The 18936-nt window shown below is 51.8% G+C and overlaps 1 protein-coding gene across 1 annotated transcript in view; it reads left to right on the top strand.

Moving 5' to 3' along the window:
• Positions 1 to 12235, top strand: part of CSPG5 (chondroitin sulfate proteoglycan 5) — a 12956-nt gene extending 721 nt beyond the window's left edge. The window contains exons 2-5 of the mRNA XM_013004999.2: positions 352 to 1429; positions 4163 to 4351; positions 5991 to 6066; positions 12046 to 12235. Coding sequence (XP_012860453.1) covers positions 352 to 1429; positions 4163 to 4351; positions 5991 to 6066; positions 12046 to 12207 — 1505 coding nt within the window. The 3' untranslated portion in view covers positions 12208 to 12235. The remainder of the gene's footprint in view (positions 1 to 351; positions 1430 to 4162; positions 4352 to 5990; positions 6067 to 12045) is intronic.
• Positions 12236 to 18936: the final 6701 nt, after the last annotated feature.

The following is an 18936-nucleotide window of genomic DNA, read 5'->3' as shown; positions in this document are numbered from 1 at the left end:
GCCCCGGCCCGGGTTGCGGACCGCGCTGCAGGATGGGGGCGGGGCCCGCTGGTGGGTGTGGTCTGCGGGTGAGACCTCGGGGCGGGGCCTGGAGGCGGGGGCGGGGCCAGACTGGGACCCGAGGCTGGAGCGGAGGGCGTCCCCGCCCGGACCTCCTAGACTGGTGGGTCTGTTGCGGAGCCTTTGCGGGCGAACCTTGGACCCTGGGGGTGTTCCCAGGCCCAGCAGGGCGGACCCCGGGACTCGGCTGAGAGGCGGGGGCGTGGCCTCGGTCCGTGGGGGGCGGGCGCGGCGCGGCTCGGGAACTCCCGCCAGGCCCTGACGCCCCGCCCCTCGCCCTCCCGCCCACAGCGCGCGAGGCGGGCAGCGCCGTCGAGGCTGAGGAGCCTGCGAAGCGCGTCCTGGCGTGGGAGCCGCGCGCCAACGACACGCGCGCGGGGCCCAGTCCGCCCGTGCCGGCGGACGACGAGGCGGCGTGGAGCTCGCCCGCCGGCCAGCAGGCCGCGGCCGGCCCCAGGCTTGGGCCTGGGCCAGAGGAGGCGCTGGAGGCATCCGCCGCGGTCACGGGCGCCGCCTGGCTGGAGACTGAGAGCCCCAACCTGGGGGGAGTGACCGCCGAGGTGGGCAGTGGCGACGCCCAGGCACCCCCGGCCACGCCGCCGCCCCCAGACAAGGAGGCCCTCGAACAGTCGCCAGTGCCCCCAGCCACCCCCGAGGCTAGCGGAGCACCGTCCCCCACCCCAGGCCCAGAGCTCCCCAAGGAGAACCCCTTGGAGGTTTGGCTGAACCTAGGAGGGGGCACACCTGGCCCATCTGAGCCGGAGCCCACGCACCCTGTGCAGGGCACGCCGGAGCCCCACCCAGCCTCCGATATAATTGACATCGACTACTTCGAAGGATTGGATGGGGAGGGCCGTGGTGCCGACCCTGGAGGCTTCCCGGGGTCGCTAGGGACCTCGGAACACCACCCCGATACCGACACCGGGGGAGAGACACCTTCGTGGAGCCTGCTTGACCTGTATGATGACTTCACCCCCTTCGACGAATCTGATTTCTACCCCACCACCTCGTTCTATGATGACTTAGAGGAAGAGGAGGAGGAAGAGGAAGATGACCGGGATGCGGTGGGAGGTGGAGACCTGGAAGATGAAAACGTTCTCGTGCCCACCAAGAAGCCTGGCCCTGGGCCAGGGCCAGGCCAGCCCACTCACCAGTGGCATGCGGTGCCCCCGCAGCACACTCTGGGCCTCGCCCCTGGCGGCAGCATTGCCCTCCGACCCCGCCCGGGAGAGCCAGGAAATGGCACCGAGTGCCGCAGTGGCTTCGTGCGACATAACGGCTCCTGCCGGTCAGTGTGCGACCTCTTCCCCAGTTACTGCCACAATGGCGGCCAGTGCTACCTGGTGGAGAACATAGGGGCCTTCTGCAGGTAAGGGTGTGCCAGACAGGTGCCCAGGGGGCTTCTGAAGAGGGTATGTATGTGAGTCCGCCTCTGCTCAAAAGGCAGAAGTGTGAGAGACACAGTTTCCAAAGTGTGTTAGACACTCCCAAGACCCTCAGGTCAAGACATGGTCGCTCGTCCTGTCTTGGCTTTGAAATGATTTCTTGGAACGGAGTTCCTGTGATTCCATCGCTAGGAGAGCTTCCCTAGAAGTAAGCGTCTGTATTCTCTGTAAGTCTGTGGGCCTTACCAAATTCCTCATCTGGCAAGCGCTTCTTCCTGAGGTTTCAAGGGGAGATCCTTGCAGGGTGGACGCGTTTTGGGGTGGAAAGTTCTGGCTACAGCAGCAAAAAGAGAAGAGACCCCCCCCCCCCAAGCCATCTCAGCAGGAAAGAGTTGCTGCTAAACACTTGGGTGATGTGGATGGCAGATGGAGGGCCTAGTCTTCCCACGTGGACTGTGGAGGGGGTGGGCCTGGAAAGTTTAGGGAGGGGACCTTGGTGCCAATGATGCCACGCCAATAGGTAAGATCACCTGAGAGTCTTTCTCAGTGCCCTAGATAAGGTAGGGTTTCTTAATATCCTACCATTCGAACGATGGCTTTTCCCCTTCCCCTCAATGGTGGCCCTCCTTGAGCTGCACAACCCGTAATCTTCTCAAAGACCCAGAAAACTTAGTGTCCCAAGAGCTTGGCTTCTTTGGTGCCACACCTGCTCAGGGCTCTTGTCTTCATTTGCCTATATTCTTGAGACCTGCCCTCCCAGTGAGGTGTTTAGTGTAATGGGGAGCTGACAGCATTCTGGAGAAAAACCCACCCACAAGTTGGAGGCGATATGATCACAGCCGGCACGCTCTCCCGCTTTACTTGGGCCCCGGCGGAAGCTCTTGTTACTTATATGTCCCTTTTATGCCTGTCACGCCCACTATTCCTTTCTCACAATCTGTCGTGGACAGAAGGTCAAGAGTCCGAGTCCCTCGGATCATGATGCCTTAGGAGGAGAGTGACACGCAGGAAGCACTGAATTCGAAGCCCTTGGCGTAGCAGCTCGAGTTCCAGCCCTTAAAATTGCTCGTGGGCACGCACATGCTGCATGAGCCTGCCATTAGGGGTTTGTGACCGCAGGGTTCTGGTTGGAGTCCCCGGCCGACTGTCAGGAGGAAGGCGTATGAGCAGACACTGACAACGACGAGAACTTTGCCAGTTTGTTAAGCACAATCAGAAATCGTGGTCCGCACTCAGACTTGAGCTCGGGGCACTGTAGTGATGGCTTCAGCCCGGGAGCGGTGGCAGCTCTGCCCCACTGGCAGCTTGTGGGCTGTTGGAGGCCTTCAAAGTGAGCTCCCCACAAGGGTATGAAGTGTGGAGTCCTGGCCACCTCTGGAGTCTCCGGGCCTCCTGGAGCACTCCAGGGATTTGCAAGTGGGAGAAGGTTATCCTCCTCAAGAAATCACAGGCGGTGCTGAGAAGTCACCAGTGTGTCCCTGCCTCTGAAGAGCTTCTCAAGTTCATGTCAGTTCCCCTTGCTCAGCTCCCAGCCCAGCCTCACCCAGGGGCCTCCCTATCAGATGCCTCTTCTGACCGTGTGTGTACTCGTCAGCCGTGGCTAGAGAACTGTTTGGCATTCCGCTCACAGGAGACTGCTGAGCCTTTAGTAGCAGACTGCAGCGTGCTTTTGTCTCCGTCACCCTGACCCACTGCGGGTGAACGATCAGCTGTGACAGAACTTCTCTAGAACCGGGTGTAACAGGGCCCCTCTTGGGAGGGGAGGCATAGCCGTCATCCTCACACAGTTGGTACCCTGGTGACTGTAGAGGTCCCCTTGGAAAAGAAATAGGCATTCCTTAGTAGCTAAGTCTTCCCCCATCCGCTTCTGGGCGTAGTGTGACCAAGCCAGGTCTCCCATACCTAATTGACCCATCTCTGGACCCCTTCTCTGGTTCGTCATTCACCCTGAGGTTCCCGTCCTCCCTCCCTTGCCTGCCTCTGTATCCTTCCACATCTTTCCTCTTTGAAGCAGTCTGGTTCCCATGGAAACAGCAATGTCATTGGAAGAGTTGGAGCCTGGGAATGTCCCCAAGGGCAGGAGAAAGTCACTCAACAAAAGGACTAAAACCCACCCAGAGGGGTGATTCTCACTCTGCTTACATGTTCATTCTCTTGATAATGGAATAGGGGCAGTGCTGGGGGGCCCGGGGATGGGGGCAGCGCTGCAGAGGTAAGAGACTATACATCTATCTTTGTGTTTGCCCTTGTCTGCCACTTCTTTATTTTCCAGCGTCTGGTTAGCCACGTGAGCTAGTTGAGACTGCAGAGCAACAGATAGCTTTCCATAGGTAGCGCGGGTTTTAGGATTCTGTAGCCAGAGCTCCAATTCATCTTGTTGTTTTCTGTCTCCTTTGTCTAAAGCCCAGGGCAGGGAGGGGCCTGTGAGAATCCTGTGATTCTCTGAGACCCACTGAGACCAGAAAGCCAGGATGCCCTTCCATGTCTGGCCGCTTCATGTTCACGTAGCTTCAGTGACCTTTCTTCTATACCAGGGACTTCCAGGCTGCCCGGTCCACTTCACAGGGCAGTTGTAGAGGGGTGAGAATATCAGTTATGCAGCAGTGGGGCAAGATGGTCCCTTTCGATGGTCCTGGGGGCAGGATACTGAGGTCATTCTTGGGGTCGGGCTGGGGCTGCCGGCCCCACCACCTCAGCCTCCCCTGTCCCTCCTGCAGGTGCAACACGCAGGACTACATCTGGCACAAGGGGATGCGCTGTGAGTCCATCATCACTGACTTCCAGGTCATGTGTGTGGCCGTCGGCTCGGCTGCCCTGGTGCTGCTCCTGCTCTTCATGATGACCGTGTTCTTTGCCAAGAAGCTCTACCTGCTCAAGACAGAGAATACCAAGCTGCGTAGGACCAGGTAAGTCTGCGTCGCCCAGCCTCCTACGACAGGAGGCACCCAGACCCCTGGCCCCGCCACCTGATCCCAGGATGCTGTCCTAAGGGTCTCTGGCCTCAGCTAGCCAGCATCAGTCCTGATATCATCCCCTTCCACCTCCCCACGTGGGATGGAAGGAGCTTCAGGAAGACGCTCAGCTTATTGCGGCTCCAGACTTGATTTCCCAAGCATGTCCCTGTGCTCAGTGGCCAGTATGAGGGTCCGCTCATAAGTCTATGTGGAGGAACCCCATCTCCCTCGAGTCTGCCATCCCCTCAATTCCTCCATCCCGGCTCCTCCTCAGTTAACACGGAGCAGCAAAGGGTTAGCCCATAGGGCGTTGCTTTTTAAAAGCTTGCAAACCCTTGGTCCAAACAGAAGTGCAAGAAACTTCAAAACGCTTCACCTCCCCTCCAGGAGCACGCGGGGCTGTGGTTAGGGTTAGCCCTCCACACTGGATTGTAAGGGCGCCATGCCGCTCTTTCCTTAACGCAGTGGCGACTGTGCTATCGGTGTGAGAATCAACGTGTTCACCCGTAAGTCCCTGCCTTGAAGACTGGACCCTATGAGAGCATCACTGTTAACACTTGGCGCCCTTAGAAACCCCTTCGGGAATGTCACAACAGGCACAAAAAGAGACTGAGCCTCACCTTCCTCGGGCCCATGGGACAACTTATGCAGAATGGCCCCCCACCTCCTGTCCAGCCTGTTGCCCCGTTTGTCTCCTCCCACTGACCCAAGGCTTCCTCCAGAGAATGCCCGGAAAAGGACAAGACGCCATCTGTTGCTCCTTTGCGGGGTTAGACGCAGGCAATGTGCAGACGCCAGCAGCTCTCTCGCGGGGCTGAAAGGGCCCCTCCATTGTGCCTGTGCACTGAGGCAGGGCAGGATCTGTGCACGTGATCACCCCAGGAGGCACCAGCCGAGACCCCGTGACCTGGGTGTTCCGAGAGGAGGGGAGATGGGGCCACCTAGATCAGGAGGCTGTTGGTGAAGAAGGCAGCCGCTGCCCGGGCGTGGGGCAGTGAGGACTGTGGTCAGAGGGAGGTCCTCATTCTGGCTGTGTCCTGAGCAGAGCGTGTCTTCTGCACGCCTTCGGTTCAGATGCCCCCCCTTCCTGGTTTTTCTCTGAATCCTTTTTCTTTCCTTCTTGACTCTGGTTACTGCTCAGCGGGCGCTGTGTGTACCCCACGCACGACAGAGACTGCTGGAATTTATGGATTCTGAGACAAACATTTTCTTCGCCTATTAGCCTCCCTGAAATGAGACTGCCGTACGCTCGCTGGCACCCTGTCATCATGGTCAGCCAGATGGCAGGCATGCTGTAGTAACTGCCTGGCTTGCACAAACACGGACGTAGCTGTTCATATCATTGCCAGCCCTTCCTCGGAAGCCCAAGCTCTCTGTTCCATGTATGTAAACCTGAGGAGCTTAGAAAGTGTTGGCCCATTGACGTGGTGAAAGTTTCGTTTGGGGTTTGGTCCTTCATGGTCCGTTCACCAGATCCACGGCCTTTGATGAAAAGAGTTACTTGATGCAGGAAGCTGAGGTGTGAACTCCTGTTGTAGACCTTTGTCACGATCCTCTGACTCACCCGTCTCCTCTTCTTTGTCCTCACCAGCAAATTCCGGACCCCATCCGAGCTCCACAACGATAACTTCTCCCTCTCCACCATTGCTGAGGGCTCCCACCCAAATGTAAGGAAACTTTGCGACACTCCCTGTGCGTCCTCCCCCCATGCCCGTGGTTTGGCTCACTATGATAACATTATCTGTCAGGTAACTGGTCTTCTTCACGTCTCCCCTGTATGCATGCTTCCGCTCCCTCCCGTGGCCTTGCTCTGTTTCCAAGTGTGCTGCTTCATCAGAACTCTGGAGATTAGCTTAGGGCCACTGGCTGGGCCATTGAGAGCCGGTGTGAAGATATCGCTTCCTTGGTAAGCAGAGTTATAAGTAGTAGAAAGGATTTTTTTTTTTTAACTAGGATGGCTCAGTTCCCAGCTTCATCTGAGTTTCAGAAGTCTGATGAAGTGTTTCTGCTCCTCAGACCAAGGCAGAAAGAAGGGCTCTGCTTTCCCTGCCGGGGATATTCCGGACGGTCAGTGAAGCAAACAGTAGGCGCTCCCTGGCCTCTGGATTCTGGACCCCACTTGTGAACCCTAAGAATTTCCAGGGTTATCTGAGTGGGCTTCACGGGAAAGTGGAATTAAGAAGGTACTGGAATTTTTCCACCAGCATTTTGAAGCCCCCTCAGACAACCGGATCGGGCCGGAAGTGAGCACAGAACACTGATAGAACGGTAGTTCTTAAGGCTAGGGTTGAAAGTCAAATTCTGTTCTTAGGATGGTGGGCTAATAAATATATCAGCTGAGACATCCCCCCACCCAAAAAAAGGGTCCTTAGATCCCAATAGCGACCACCACCTATCTCAGTTTGTCAGCTGATGTGTGGCTGTGATGCCACTGGTATTTCAAATACCCTCAGGGTCATCCGTGGCAGGCAGGTTTCAGTGGAGCCTGCAGACTAAGACAGACTAGGAAGAAAGGCCAACAACTGGCCAACGAGAACCCCAGGGATCACAACGTAGCTCTGGTCCGTGCAGTCCTGAAAGGCGAGCGGCTAGGTTGGGAGAACTACACGATGACCACCACAATGGTCTCCGGCGTCGTGACCAGGGGCCCTGGGAATGGCGCCGGACAGGCAGTCTCGCTAAGTCGTACCTGAGGGGTGGGGGTGAGGGTGGGGGACATGAGTCGGAGGCAAGTCACAACAGCAACACTCTCCATCCAGGAGACCGGTCATGTTCGGCCTGGTGTGTTGCCTGACAGACTGACCAATGAAAACACCGGGCACTGCTCAGAGCTAAATTTTGAAAACAATACAGCAAACCACCTCTTGGCCCCAAATCATGTCACATCCAAATCCAGGAATCTTGCCTGGGATTCAGGCTCCGTACTTCATGATAAACGCATATTACTTCGATTAGGAAGCCACACTGAGCCTCTTCACACGGAAACAATGGCATTTCAGAAGAAATTCTTGGAAATGATAAAGAACTCCTTGGAGCCTTAACATCCTATACCAGTGCTGCCCAATGGAACTTTCGGTGAGATCGAAATGTTCTTTATCTGCACTTTCTGCCACACCATTCACTAGCTACGAGTGACTCGTGGGCTCTTGAGATTGGACAGCATATTTCTACACCAGTGTCTCAGTTTTACTGATGGGGAAACAGTGGCCCCCAGAAGAGGAGAGAATAATAGTAACTCTGACCTCGGTTACCAAATCCAGGTCAAGGGAAACAAGGACATAAGCACCTCCGGGACAGGTCAGCATCTTTCTCCTCTTACCATGTTTGACACCCCTGCCCCACCCAGCCCCTTGCAATAATGAGTAAGCACTCATTCAACACTTATTGACTATTAGTGAATGAGAGTCTACCACAAAGTATCTTGTTTTCCCCGCCTGGTCCACCATCGTAAACGTGTGGGACATCTGGTATGAATGATATTGTAGTTGCTACAGTCACCATATTCATTGTCCACATTTAACTCTGCTTTCCTGACAGAGCTCCGGGGTCCTTAGGGAAGTGTGTGGACTGTCCATTTCTGGTCTCACATCCCTACCCCGGGCCCAGCTACCTTTCCTCTTGACAAGTAGGTTGGGGAAGGAAATAGCCCTTCTTGGAGGCCTTGTTTACACGAGCCAATACAAACCTCTCCTTTTCTTGGCTGACCCAGCTTCGTGGAAAGCAAGGCACTTGTATGTGAAAGCCACCACCCGACCACGTTCAGAATATGAAAAGTCTTGAATACGGAGTGGGGTCCGGGGATAGACAGGTCTGGTGGATCTTGTGTCAGAAAGGGCTGTGGGAGAGCCAGGGGCAGCAAGCGCAGGGGGTCTCCTCTGCCTCGGGGATCTCAGCTTGCATCCTTTTTTCAGGGTGCACTCGGGAGAATCCCTGCTCCACAAAGGTACTGACTGGGAGGTGAGGAAGTAACCTTCCCCCATCCTTCCAGGAGTGTGCTGGTCACACTTAGTCCTGGTCAAGACATGGCCAGCACTGACCGTTGAGATGGTAGCCACCTCAATGCCACAGCCACCACACTGGTTGCTTCTAAGTGGTGTCACCAGCAGATGAAAATGAGGCAGCCTCTCGGCTGAACTGGGAGGTCAGGCCTGCCGAACTGGGCTCTCCCATCCCGCACCCTCTCTTTGCTCCTGAGACCGGCTTCCTGGTCCTAGTGTTTCCCCAGTTTGGGGAGCGTTCTGTTGATCTTCACGGAGGAAGTGAAGTAGATTGGGTCAGTTGCCTACATAGTTCTAACCATCTCTACAAGCCACTCTGGAAAGATTCCAGACCCATCCCCCCAAAGACGAAAACAAACCAAAAACATCCGTAGCTTTGATGTCTGTGGTAGTGGAACCTGCCCTTCCTTCCCCACTGCTGTTCAGCGTGCCCTGTGCTGCCCCGATCGTGGGCTCTCCTGAACCCATGGAAGCCCCTGGAGCTGGGGCGTGGTCATTGTCTGAGTCCACCGGACAGCACCTCCTGGAGCTGAGCAGTCAACTTCGAAAGGGACACGCCCCAAAAGGAAAGGCAGGCGGCTCCTCAGCCCCGGCTGTGGAGGTTTGCAGGCTTTCCAGCGGGAGCACTGAGTGTGTGGGGCGCTGGACGCTCAGGTGCACCGCGTGAATGAGGTCACCTGAAACCCACAGGCAGACTGCCCAGACACAGAGCACCTGTGGTCCTCACAACCACGCTGTCCAGGGAATGTCTCGGGCGTAACTCAAATCCTCCCAGAAGCTGGCAAAGCTTCCAGGATTCCTCGGCCCGTTCCTGGGATTTCTCCAGGGTGTCCCTGGTTGGTGCTGTCTATTTTTGCTATTCGGCTCTTATCTTACAGTCCAGATTCTGCCCTTGCCATATGTTTGAGGGGGCCCTACTGCTCCCTTCTCTCTTAGAGGTTCCTGTCTAGACAAGGAAGAGTCTAGGCCTAAATGCATAGTCTCCCTGGACTTAAGGATCCTCTGTGGCTGGGTAGACTAGGAGGGGAAAAACCCACAGTCGTTCCCAGGATATAGGCCAGATGGCAGGCCATCTCCCATGGTAAGGGGCTTTCCCACCAAATCAAAGGCAGACAGGCCTTTCTGTTTTGGGATTCAACAACCGGAATGCTCTTTAGAAGCGAGGATGGCAAGACTTCAGTTCACTTGTTTATCCGGAGATGCAGGTCCCTGGAAAAGATAGCAAGCAGAGGGTCAGCTAAAAAGAGGCAGGCCATCAAGCAGGGTTGGCACAGTGGCTGTAACCACGGCAACAGTTGTGAGGATGGCGCACAAGCAGGCAGTGAGGGTGTCATGCAGAGGGTCACTGGGAGTCAGAGCGACTCAGCCTCTACCAACACCAGGCGTTACAGGATCAAGTTCTTGCAGAAACACTTGGATTAGCAGAAAGCTCGACTAATAGAAGGGTTTGGATGCCTACTCTCCTTACTTGGAGAAAGTGCCCCTCCAAAACCATTAGCCTGCAGCCCTTTTCTCATCTGCCTCAATGCCGTGGCCCTCGAGGTACCAGGCTGAAGGAGCCCCTACCTGTGTGGCATCATAGCTTCGGTGCCCAGGGAGTGACTAAATCTACTTTCTTCACATTACGTTGGTTCTTCGGCCCACGTGCACCCCAAAGAGTAGTGGGGGAAGGGATCATCTTACAAAGCGTAAAAGCAGACCGCATCTTTGCAAGAGGAGAGGCAAGGGCAGGTCCTTGTTTCTTGTCCTAAGTTTTCCTGTGATTCAAAGCCCAGCCTTCCCAGAAGTTACAGCCCTCCATGTCTGTTATCCCCCTGCCCCAAACAGTACAGAAGTACAGGAAATTAAAACTACTGTTTGGTCACATCCCACTTTCCCCATAAAATGTGCATGTACGTGTGTACATATATACATGAGTACATATATAAGTGTAGACTTGGACAAAACACAGTAAGTTCATATTTATATTCTCTTACTTTCTTGTTCCTCTATATCCCGGACATCTCCACCTCACAGTGTAGATTTGTGTCACTGTAAAGTTTTTTTTCTGAATCTCTCCAAGCGGTGGTTGAAAATATCCAGAGTCCCATTAGCCGCAAGGGAGAAAAGCAAGGCGGCTGCTCCCATAAAGCCATAAAGATGGTTAGCCCCGGAAGTCTCCCCATAAATCGGTAGCCACGTGATGATTCCGTGGAGGGAGGGAGCTAGAGTCTCAGGGAGCCTGCCCTGGACCTTGGTCATGAGCTGACTTGTGAAAGTGCTCCAAGCCAGACACGTCTTAGTTCACTGGGCAGATAAGGACATTCTAACCCCCACCCCCCACCCCCGGCAGTGGGCCTGGGTCATGAGCTATACGACCTCTTTGATGAGCAGGGTTTCAGGCCTTCACAGTAACTCGTGGGGCACCTCAAAAAGAAGTGGACACCCCCATCACTCCCAACTCTCCATGGGTCTGAGCCAAGTAAGCCCAAGGAAAGAAGCAGTGGGCCAGGAGGGGTTGCCGTGAGAGCCGGCCAATGCCTGCATGCAGACTTGGAGAACTGCGTGCCACGTGAGGCTCCCCAAAACCCTTCACAGGTGGAGACAGTTGGGGTTCAGGAGCTTGTAGCGCTGCGGCAGCAGGTCATGAACCGGCAACACGAATACCACTTGATGCAGAATATAGCAGGCCCGTGAGGCCTTGGGATTCAGTCTGGTGTGGCACTAGATTGAGGAAACACCTGAGTAGATAGCATCTGTTGGTAGGCAAAAACCCGGCAGTAACCAAAAACCACGTCTTTGGTCTCTCGTCCCAGCACGTGTATTTGCAAGCGTTGGACGGGGTTGAGGCTGGCTTGGCCAGGAACAACCTAGCACTCCACTAAAGCTCCGTGAGCATGCCACCATAGGTGTTGACTGACAACGCTATGTTTCTGGCCCAAGACCTGTCCCACACCTGATGGGCCAGAAGGAGGAGAGGCAGGAAGGCCTGGCAGAGTTGATCAGCATATAAAACCCTGAGAGGTGTGGGTGATGCCCTGGGCTGCTGACTTCCAGGTCAGCTGTTCAAGCCCATTGGCTGTTGCTCTGGAGAAAAGATGAGGCTTTCTGTCCCCGTCAAAATTTACAATCTTGGGAACCTTAGGAAGCAGTTTTACTCTGTCCTGTAGGATCATCGGGGGTCCCACGGCAGTGGGTTTGCCTTGGCTTTTAAGAGCCCTGGTGACAGAGTGGTTAAAGCCTCAGCTGCTAACCAAAAGGCATGAGCCCACCAATGTCACGGCTCCTTGGGAGAAGAGACCGATGTGGTGACAGGCTTCTGTAAAGAGTGCAGCCTCAGAACCTCTGGAGCAGCTCCACTCTGTCCTGCAGGGTTGCTGAGTCCGCGTCGGCTCGAGGGCACACAGCAACAGCCCTGTGGGGTGGCCCAAACGAAAGATATTGTAATCAGCCACTGGCCACACTTTCATTTCTATGGCTTTGTAAGGGTGACTTTCCTGCAAGGGAACTGCTCCCGAGTTCTCTGCTCCTTCCTGTCTCAGAACTGCCTCCCTTGGCCCAGTGATGCTTCTCGCAGCCCGATGGGAAAGCCTGTGGTTGGTTGGTTGGTTGATTGGTTGATTGCCCTGTCCACTGTCTGTCTCCACACAAACACTCTTCTTCTTCCAGGATGATCCAAGTGCTCCCCACAAAATCCAGGAAGTTCTCAAGTCCTGCCTGAAAGAAGAGGAGTCCTTTAACATCCAGAACTCCATGTCCCCCAAACTGGAGGGTAGCAAAGGTGACCAGGCCGACTTGGATGTGAACTGTCTGCAGAATAACTTAACCTGAAGTCGAGCGAGAAGGAAGGAACCTGGGGGTGGGGAGGGTGGGAGGTGGGGGGGTGGGGGGGAGAAAGAAGCTGTTATCCCCTCTTGTACAGAGTCTATTTCTTGTAACCATTTGTTAAACCCTCTTCTTCTGGTCTCATGGCATGCTTTGATGTATTTCGTACAGGAGGGCGGGGGAGGAAAAAAACAAAGCCAAGAACCTGAATGGAATGGCATACGTCGGATTGTCTTGTCTGTGCTATCTGTACAGTGCTCCTGCTGCTGTGATTTCTAAACTTACGCTGTTATTCAACTGACTTTTTTTTGTACTTTGGCCCACCTTTTTTTGAGATACCAGTTACAAACAAAGTTCTTGAAATAAAACTTTTAAAAAAGTGACCCCACTCTTCTGAACCTCATGGTGTCCGCTCCTGACCCGGGCTTGTCCATTTGAATGGCACCCTCACCTTCCTTGGAAATGTACGTTTAAATGCATTTGGAATCCTCGAAATGGTTGGCATCACCAATTATTAAGAATGCTTGTTGGTCCTTTGCTAAATATTTTTCAACGCTTTTGTTCTTTCCAAAGTATTTTTTCCAACACTGATTCTGAGCAAGGCACTCTGCTAGATGCTAAGAATACTAGCTGAGCAAGAGCGATCTTAATGCCAAGAGGTTAATAGTCTGGAGAAACACACGTAAATGAAAAGAGAAATTGTAATACACTGTGTGATCGGGAGGTGGTGCTACAGGACAAGTTGGGCGTGGCGGGGGATGCGCACAGGTGATAAGCCTGCAAGTCCAGAGAGGGTGGGGGAGGGGGGGGAAAGTGGAGCCCATACCAAGGGCTCAATTAGAAACTGCTGTGGAACTGTTGATGGCAGCCTATGGTCAAGTGTGCTTAATACTATTGAGTGATGGATTGTTAGAAGATTTCTAAGACCCTCTCCTCCCCCCCACCCAGCGAAATGATTAATTAAAAAAGAAACAACAAAACCTGCAAGCCCAAGTGAGAGCAGTTAAAAAGCCTTGAAGGGCAGGTAAGGCCAGGGTCAGGCGTATTTCTAAAAAAGTAGGTGTCTCTGGAGACTCTTGGGAAAGCAGATTTGAGAAGGGTGATTGCAACGTGCCAGGCAAATAATAGAGATGATTAAAATAATTCAGATGGATTGACTCTCTGGATTGGGGGTGTTTGGGGAATTTGCCTGTGTTCAACCTATGGGAATTCTAATAACTAGCCTCCCCATGAGCCTACCTGATTCTGTTGCCTGGTTTCTGTTAGTGCCCTCTGATTTGTCCTCACAAGTTTCCTGCTAGACATTGCTTTAAAAAGACTTCATAGAAACAGTTGAGGCCTAGCATGATTGTTTCCTCCAGAGGAGGTTTTGTGAGCATTTTCGCTCTTGTAACATAGTACTTGGGGTCACTCAATATCTGAGATCACCTGCATCAGGTTCAAGGTTGCAGAATGTCTAGGCCATGGAAGCCACACTAGAGGATGGGCTGCAGGAGCTTACAGTCCTCTGTGGTCACAGCCAAAGCAGGCCGGGACTGTGACTTAGCAGTGCCTCCCCTTCCGTGGACTCTGCATTCCTTCTGCCCCGACCGCAGTCCTGTAAGACTGTCAGACACACAGCTTTCCTGAGCCACCTCTTTCTTCCAAGTAGGTAAGTATTCTGGGTGCCCCTGTCTGGACTTCCGCCTCCCTGGGATGTCAGCCCCCTCATTGTTCAGGATCTGTGAGCTATTTATTGATCTTCAGATATCTGTACAGTCTTGTGGATGAGTCGGTCCCATTAACCTGATCTCCCATTTACTGACAACAGAAACTGTGTTTCCCTCTTGAGACTCTTGCCCAGATGGCATTCAGCTGGCACCATGAGCTTTTGTTGGGTTGTACTGAGTATTAGGGTGCTGGGCTCCAGCCTGTGTGTGTTCATGGTTTTCGGACCGCTGACCCACTTGGAGGAGTTTGCCGTGGTTCTGCTCCCGACTGCTTGTGTTTTCTGACCTAGGGAACCCAGCTTTCTGGAATGGTTCTTTTGGCTCCTTTCACAAGGTCCAAAGGGCTTATGTAAGAATGCATTTCATAAATTTCAAATCCCTGTCCAGATCTAAGGGTTGTTAACATGGTGTTTGGTTTTTCCCACAAACAGTGTTTTGAAGTGCAGATTAATGCCCTTAGCTCTGCCCTACCGCCTCAGCTCATGCAGGAGGGATAAGAAAGCCCAGATCACATGAGAGAGAGAACAAGAAACTGGATGTCTATTGAACAGTGATGAGATGTTGCCAAGTGGCTTTGGCCCCAATGGGCTGAAGTATTGAAATAGGGTATACAGATGTCTATCGTGGCTGGTCCTCTGTGAACGTGTTTGTGGCTTTTGATGACTGAGATCCATTGGGCTGGCCAGCGCCCTCTCTGGGGAACCCCCACCAATTCCATGACTTTCTCCTCTGCAGCCCCCTGAAATTGTATGGGTGTTCCCACGTTAGCACCCTAGGGCTTTCAGACAAGTGTGCACTACTCCCTTCTCCTCTCTCCTGCTTCTAGCCCAATCCATAGATATAGCCTGCTCTATGTCTCTTCTCTGTAAAGAAAGGACAAACTGGAAATGTGGAAGTCCTCAGCTTCCTGGAGGCAAAGGTATTTGGGGAGCCCATTGGCACTGATACAGTCACTTCATTTGTGCCGGCAGTGCTCGCTCATCTGTGCATATGGGCCCCATGGCCCTGGCGTGTGCATCGCACCTTAATCATTCACAGCACATTTTTCTATCTATCCTCACCAGAACTATGCAGGCTGGGTCTTGGGCCTGGAAAGCATCTGCAGCACTATCAGAGCCCCGAATCTGGGCTTTTGTTTCGGGGCCTTTTCTTCCTCCATCATATCACATGACATCACATCATATCACACAGCCAAGTACTTGCTTAGCAGGTCTTCGTCCTGTTCACATAATCTATAGAGCACTGAGCTCAGAGGTAGAAGGCCTCTAACCCTTCTGAACAAGTTCTTTGCGGTGTAGTGAATTAGGTAATAAGACCCTTCTCCCCAAGCATTATTTTGAAATCCTCATTAATTGACTGGATGGCAAATAAAGGATTGTAGGGATTAAATAACCTGCTAATCCAGATAAGTCACATGGAATGCTGGTAGGGGGTTGGTTAGTTTGTGGTCTTGCTGAAAGGAGGCCACGCCTTGAAAGTATAAGGATCTTGCGGCGACTCGCTTACCTGACAGGTTGTAGGAGAGGAACATACGCACGGAGAAGGAGAGAGAGAGGAGTTGCCACGTTAAAGATGGAGAGAGCAAGAGTGAAGATGTGAGATGTCTGCACCAGGCCTTCGCTACCACATGGAGTGAAGAGCCAGCAAACCAAACTAGAAGAGCATGCGTCGTCTATCTCAAGCTTGGGGGTGGGGGCTCTCATTACACCACTGAATGGTTCTACGGGCAAAATATTAAAGGATGCAAGGAGCATCGGAAGAGGATGGAAGGAATACACAGAATCACTATACCAACTGGTGGACACGCCGTCATTTCTAGAAGTAGCAGATGATCAAGAAAGAATGAAAGAAGCTCAAGCTGCCCTGAAGGCACTGGTAAACAAGGTTCCAGGGATTTACCACCACCAATCAAAAGGCTCAACAAACAAGCACACCTTTGGAAACACACAGTAGTCTCTGCCAAGAAACTTGGAGCATCACTACCTGGCCAGTCGATCAACTGAGAGATACCCATTTTTGTGCCCATTCCAAAGAAAGGCAACCTAACAAAATGAGCAATTTTCTCTAATGGGTAAATTATTGAACAACGTCATTATTGTACCAGGAACGTTTTTATGAAGATAATTTTTAAAGCAATTGCAGTCGTACATCTCGGCCATCTTCATGCAAAAGCTGGACAAAGAAAACGGAAGACAGAGAAGAAAGAGTTGATGGGTTTGAATTGTGGTGTCAGTGAAGATAATTAAAATTTCTACTGACTGCTAGCAAACAAACAAACAAATCTTGTGTTGGAATAAGTACAGCCAGAATATTCTTTAAAGGTGAGAATGAAAAGACTTTGTCTCATGGACTATGGACTTGTTATCAGGAGGAGCCAGTCCCTCCTGAGCAGCACATCAGGGTAGAGAGGGTCCGCAAAAAGAAGAGCCTCAATGATATGGATTGACACAATGGTTATAACAGTGGCACAAACAGGACCGTTGTGAGGTTAGCACAGGACCAGGCAGTGTTTCCTTCCATTGTGCACAGTCTTGTGAACCAGAACTCACTTGAGGGCGTCGAACATGCTGTTAAAAGGAACGTTACACACAGCAAATTGGATCAAGTCAGTTATATTAAAATCATAAAACCCCCAGACAATTGAAACAAGGTGTCTTCTGAGCGGTGTGTGTTTATAGAGCAGACATTCTGATTTTTAAAGAAGCGTTTTGTGAATTCGGTGAAGGTTTACAGAGCAGGCCATTTCTTCTTCAGCAATGATGGTGCGGACTCGACTCCTCCATTATAGTCCCCTCAATGGACCACCATTTATCCCACCTCCTCCCCGTTCTTGTTTGCATCCTGCCACGTCTAGCCCTCTGAACTTTATCCTTGGGTAAGTGTTGTCCCTTTTTATCTCACAGGATTGGTTATTCTAACAGCAGTGAGTTCAGGTCCAGTCCTGAAAAGGGACTAAAGACAAGAGTCCTGGAGATTCCACCAGTCTCTGTCCAACCAGTGAAGTCTGTTCTCTCACAATTTTGAATTCAGCTTCCCATTTTCCGTCCACTCTTCCCAGGACCTTCAAATGTCTTTTCCAAGCAGTTGGCAGTGGGGGCTGGGCACTATCTAGTTCTTCTTGTCTCGGGGTTGATGTTTCCACTGTCCATGGATTAATTAATTAGTCCATTGGACTAATTGTTCATTTGGCTTTCGATGGTCTATTTTCTGGATGGGAAAAAGACCAGTCGTTGGACCTCAAATGGCTGTTTCCTTTGAGCCATTCAGACCCCAATAACTATTCAACAAATTCGGAGGTCAGGCGTTGTCTTTTTGGATTATGTTCTGTATCCCCTGAGACTATGGTGCTGACACCCAAGGTCCAATGACTCACTCCCTCAAGGTGTTTGGTTCCATCTAAGATGTTTTCATAACTTTGTTCCCTGTGTGCTCTACCACATTCATGGGGACATTTGCAGCAAGAGTAAATGCACATGCACAAATATCCTTTGTCAAACTTATGTGGATTTGTGGGTGTCCTCCACTCTCCCTCTCCCACCTGCTCAGTCTGCGTATCTATCTAGGCATCTACCTTCAGGTCCCCACTGTTGTGGGACTCTGTGTGTAGTAGTATTCGCCTCTGCTTCCTTTAACTCTTGCAAACCTCCCAGTGTCTTCCTGTGCCTCAGTCATTTCCCCCTACCCTCCTCCTTTTCATTTATTTTCATTTTTTATACCCCCCCTCTTGTACAGGGGTCCTCAAACTTTTTAAACGGAGCCAGTTCACTGTCCCTCAGACTGTTGGAGGGCTGGACTAGAGTTTAAAAAAAACTATGAACAAATTCCTATGGGCCCGGGATGAGTCGCCTGCTAAGCAGCACAGGCAGAGGCGGCAAAAACACCCGGTGGGCCGGAGAAATGTCCTGGTGGGCCGCATGTGGCCCCCGGGCTGTAGTTTGAGGGCCCCTAGTCTTGTGCATTGCCCTCTGTTTCACCCAGGTTAGCATTTATTGACCCTTGCGCCTGTGACTTTTCTTCCTTCCATTCCCTCCATAACATTCATGGATCTGGGTGGTTTGTTTTTTCTTGTCCACAAAACAAAATGTTAAATGTAAATATATTAAAAAAATTTTTATTGGGCAACGGGTCGGGGTGGGGGGTGCGGCTAAAGGTATTTTGTTTCTCTGGTTAGAGTTGTACCTAAGTATTGATGTTAAGGAAGTTTTCTTCCAACAGTTCTTCAACAACTTTCTCCCTGTTTTTTGTTGTTTCTTCCCGTTCTCAAATTCTCACACGCGAGTCATTCTTGTTGATGGTGTCCCACATAGTTCTTAGGCTTTCTTTGGATTTTTCTTGTTCTCTTTGTTGTTTCTCTGCCAAATTAATATTGAGAGAGTTGTGTTCAAGCTCACTAAGGCAGCCTCCATTCTGATTCTTAAAAAATAAAAGTAAAAAAGACAAATGTCTCGAAGTAGACCAGTTACAATGAAACATAAAAAAGGAAAAAAAAGGGTGAGGGAACATAGAGCAACCGTTGATTCTTATTATAATTAATTGAGCTCTGTCCTCCAAGTTTTTCTGAGATCAACTGGTAATTAGGTCCCAGACTGGTGGCTTCTGACTGGACAGCTAACAAATTGGTCTTTCACTCACGTGGGGCCATGAGTCCATTTGAAATTTCAGTGTGGCCCAGTGTCTTTCTCATCAAAACTGGACGGTTTGGTTTTCTTCTTTACTGCGCTCCTCTGGTTGAAAAGGATAAATTTACATTGCTGTAAAGCTGATAAAAGTGTGTGTGTGTGTGTGTGTGTGTGTGTGTGTGTGTGTGTGTGTGAAGTCAGTGAAGTACCCTGAGACTCGGAATATGTATAATATAAATGTATAATATAAGCTCATCTCATTCCTTATCTTCACTGATTTCCTTAGGTCATGTCCCTAGTAAGTGGGAAAAGCAGGATCCAAACCTCCAATTACTTGGGTACTTTCTGTGCAACAGATCCTATACTGAAGACGGGCTGTGCGGGGTAACGTGGTATACGAAACAAAC

The sequence above is a fragment of the Echinops telfairi genome, unplaced genomic scaffold, assembly GCF_000313985.2.
Source record: "Echinops telfairi isolate 266 unplaced genomic scaffold, ASM31398v2 ScPeMD7_7420;HRSCAF=8458, whole genome shotgun sequence".
Classification (NCBI taxonomy): domain Eukaryota; kingdom Metazoa; phylum Chordata; class Mammalia; order Afrosoricida; family Tenrecidae; genus Echinops; species Echinops telfairi.
This window is presented reverse-complemented; position numbering and strand designations above follow the sequence as displayed.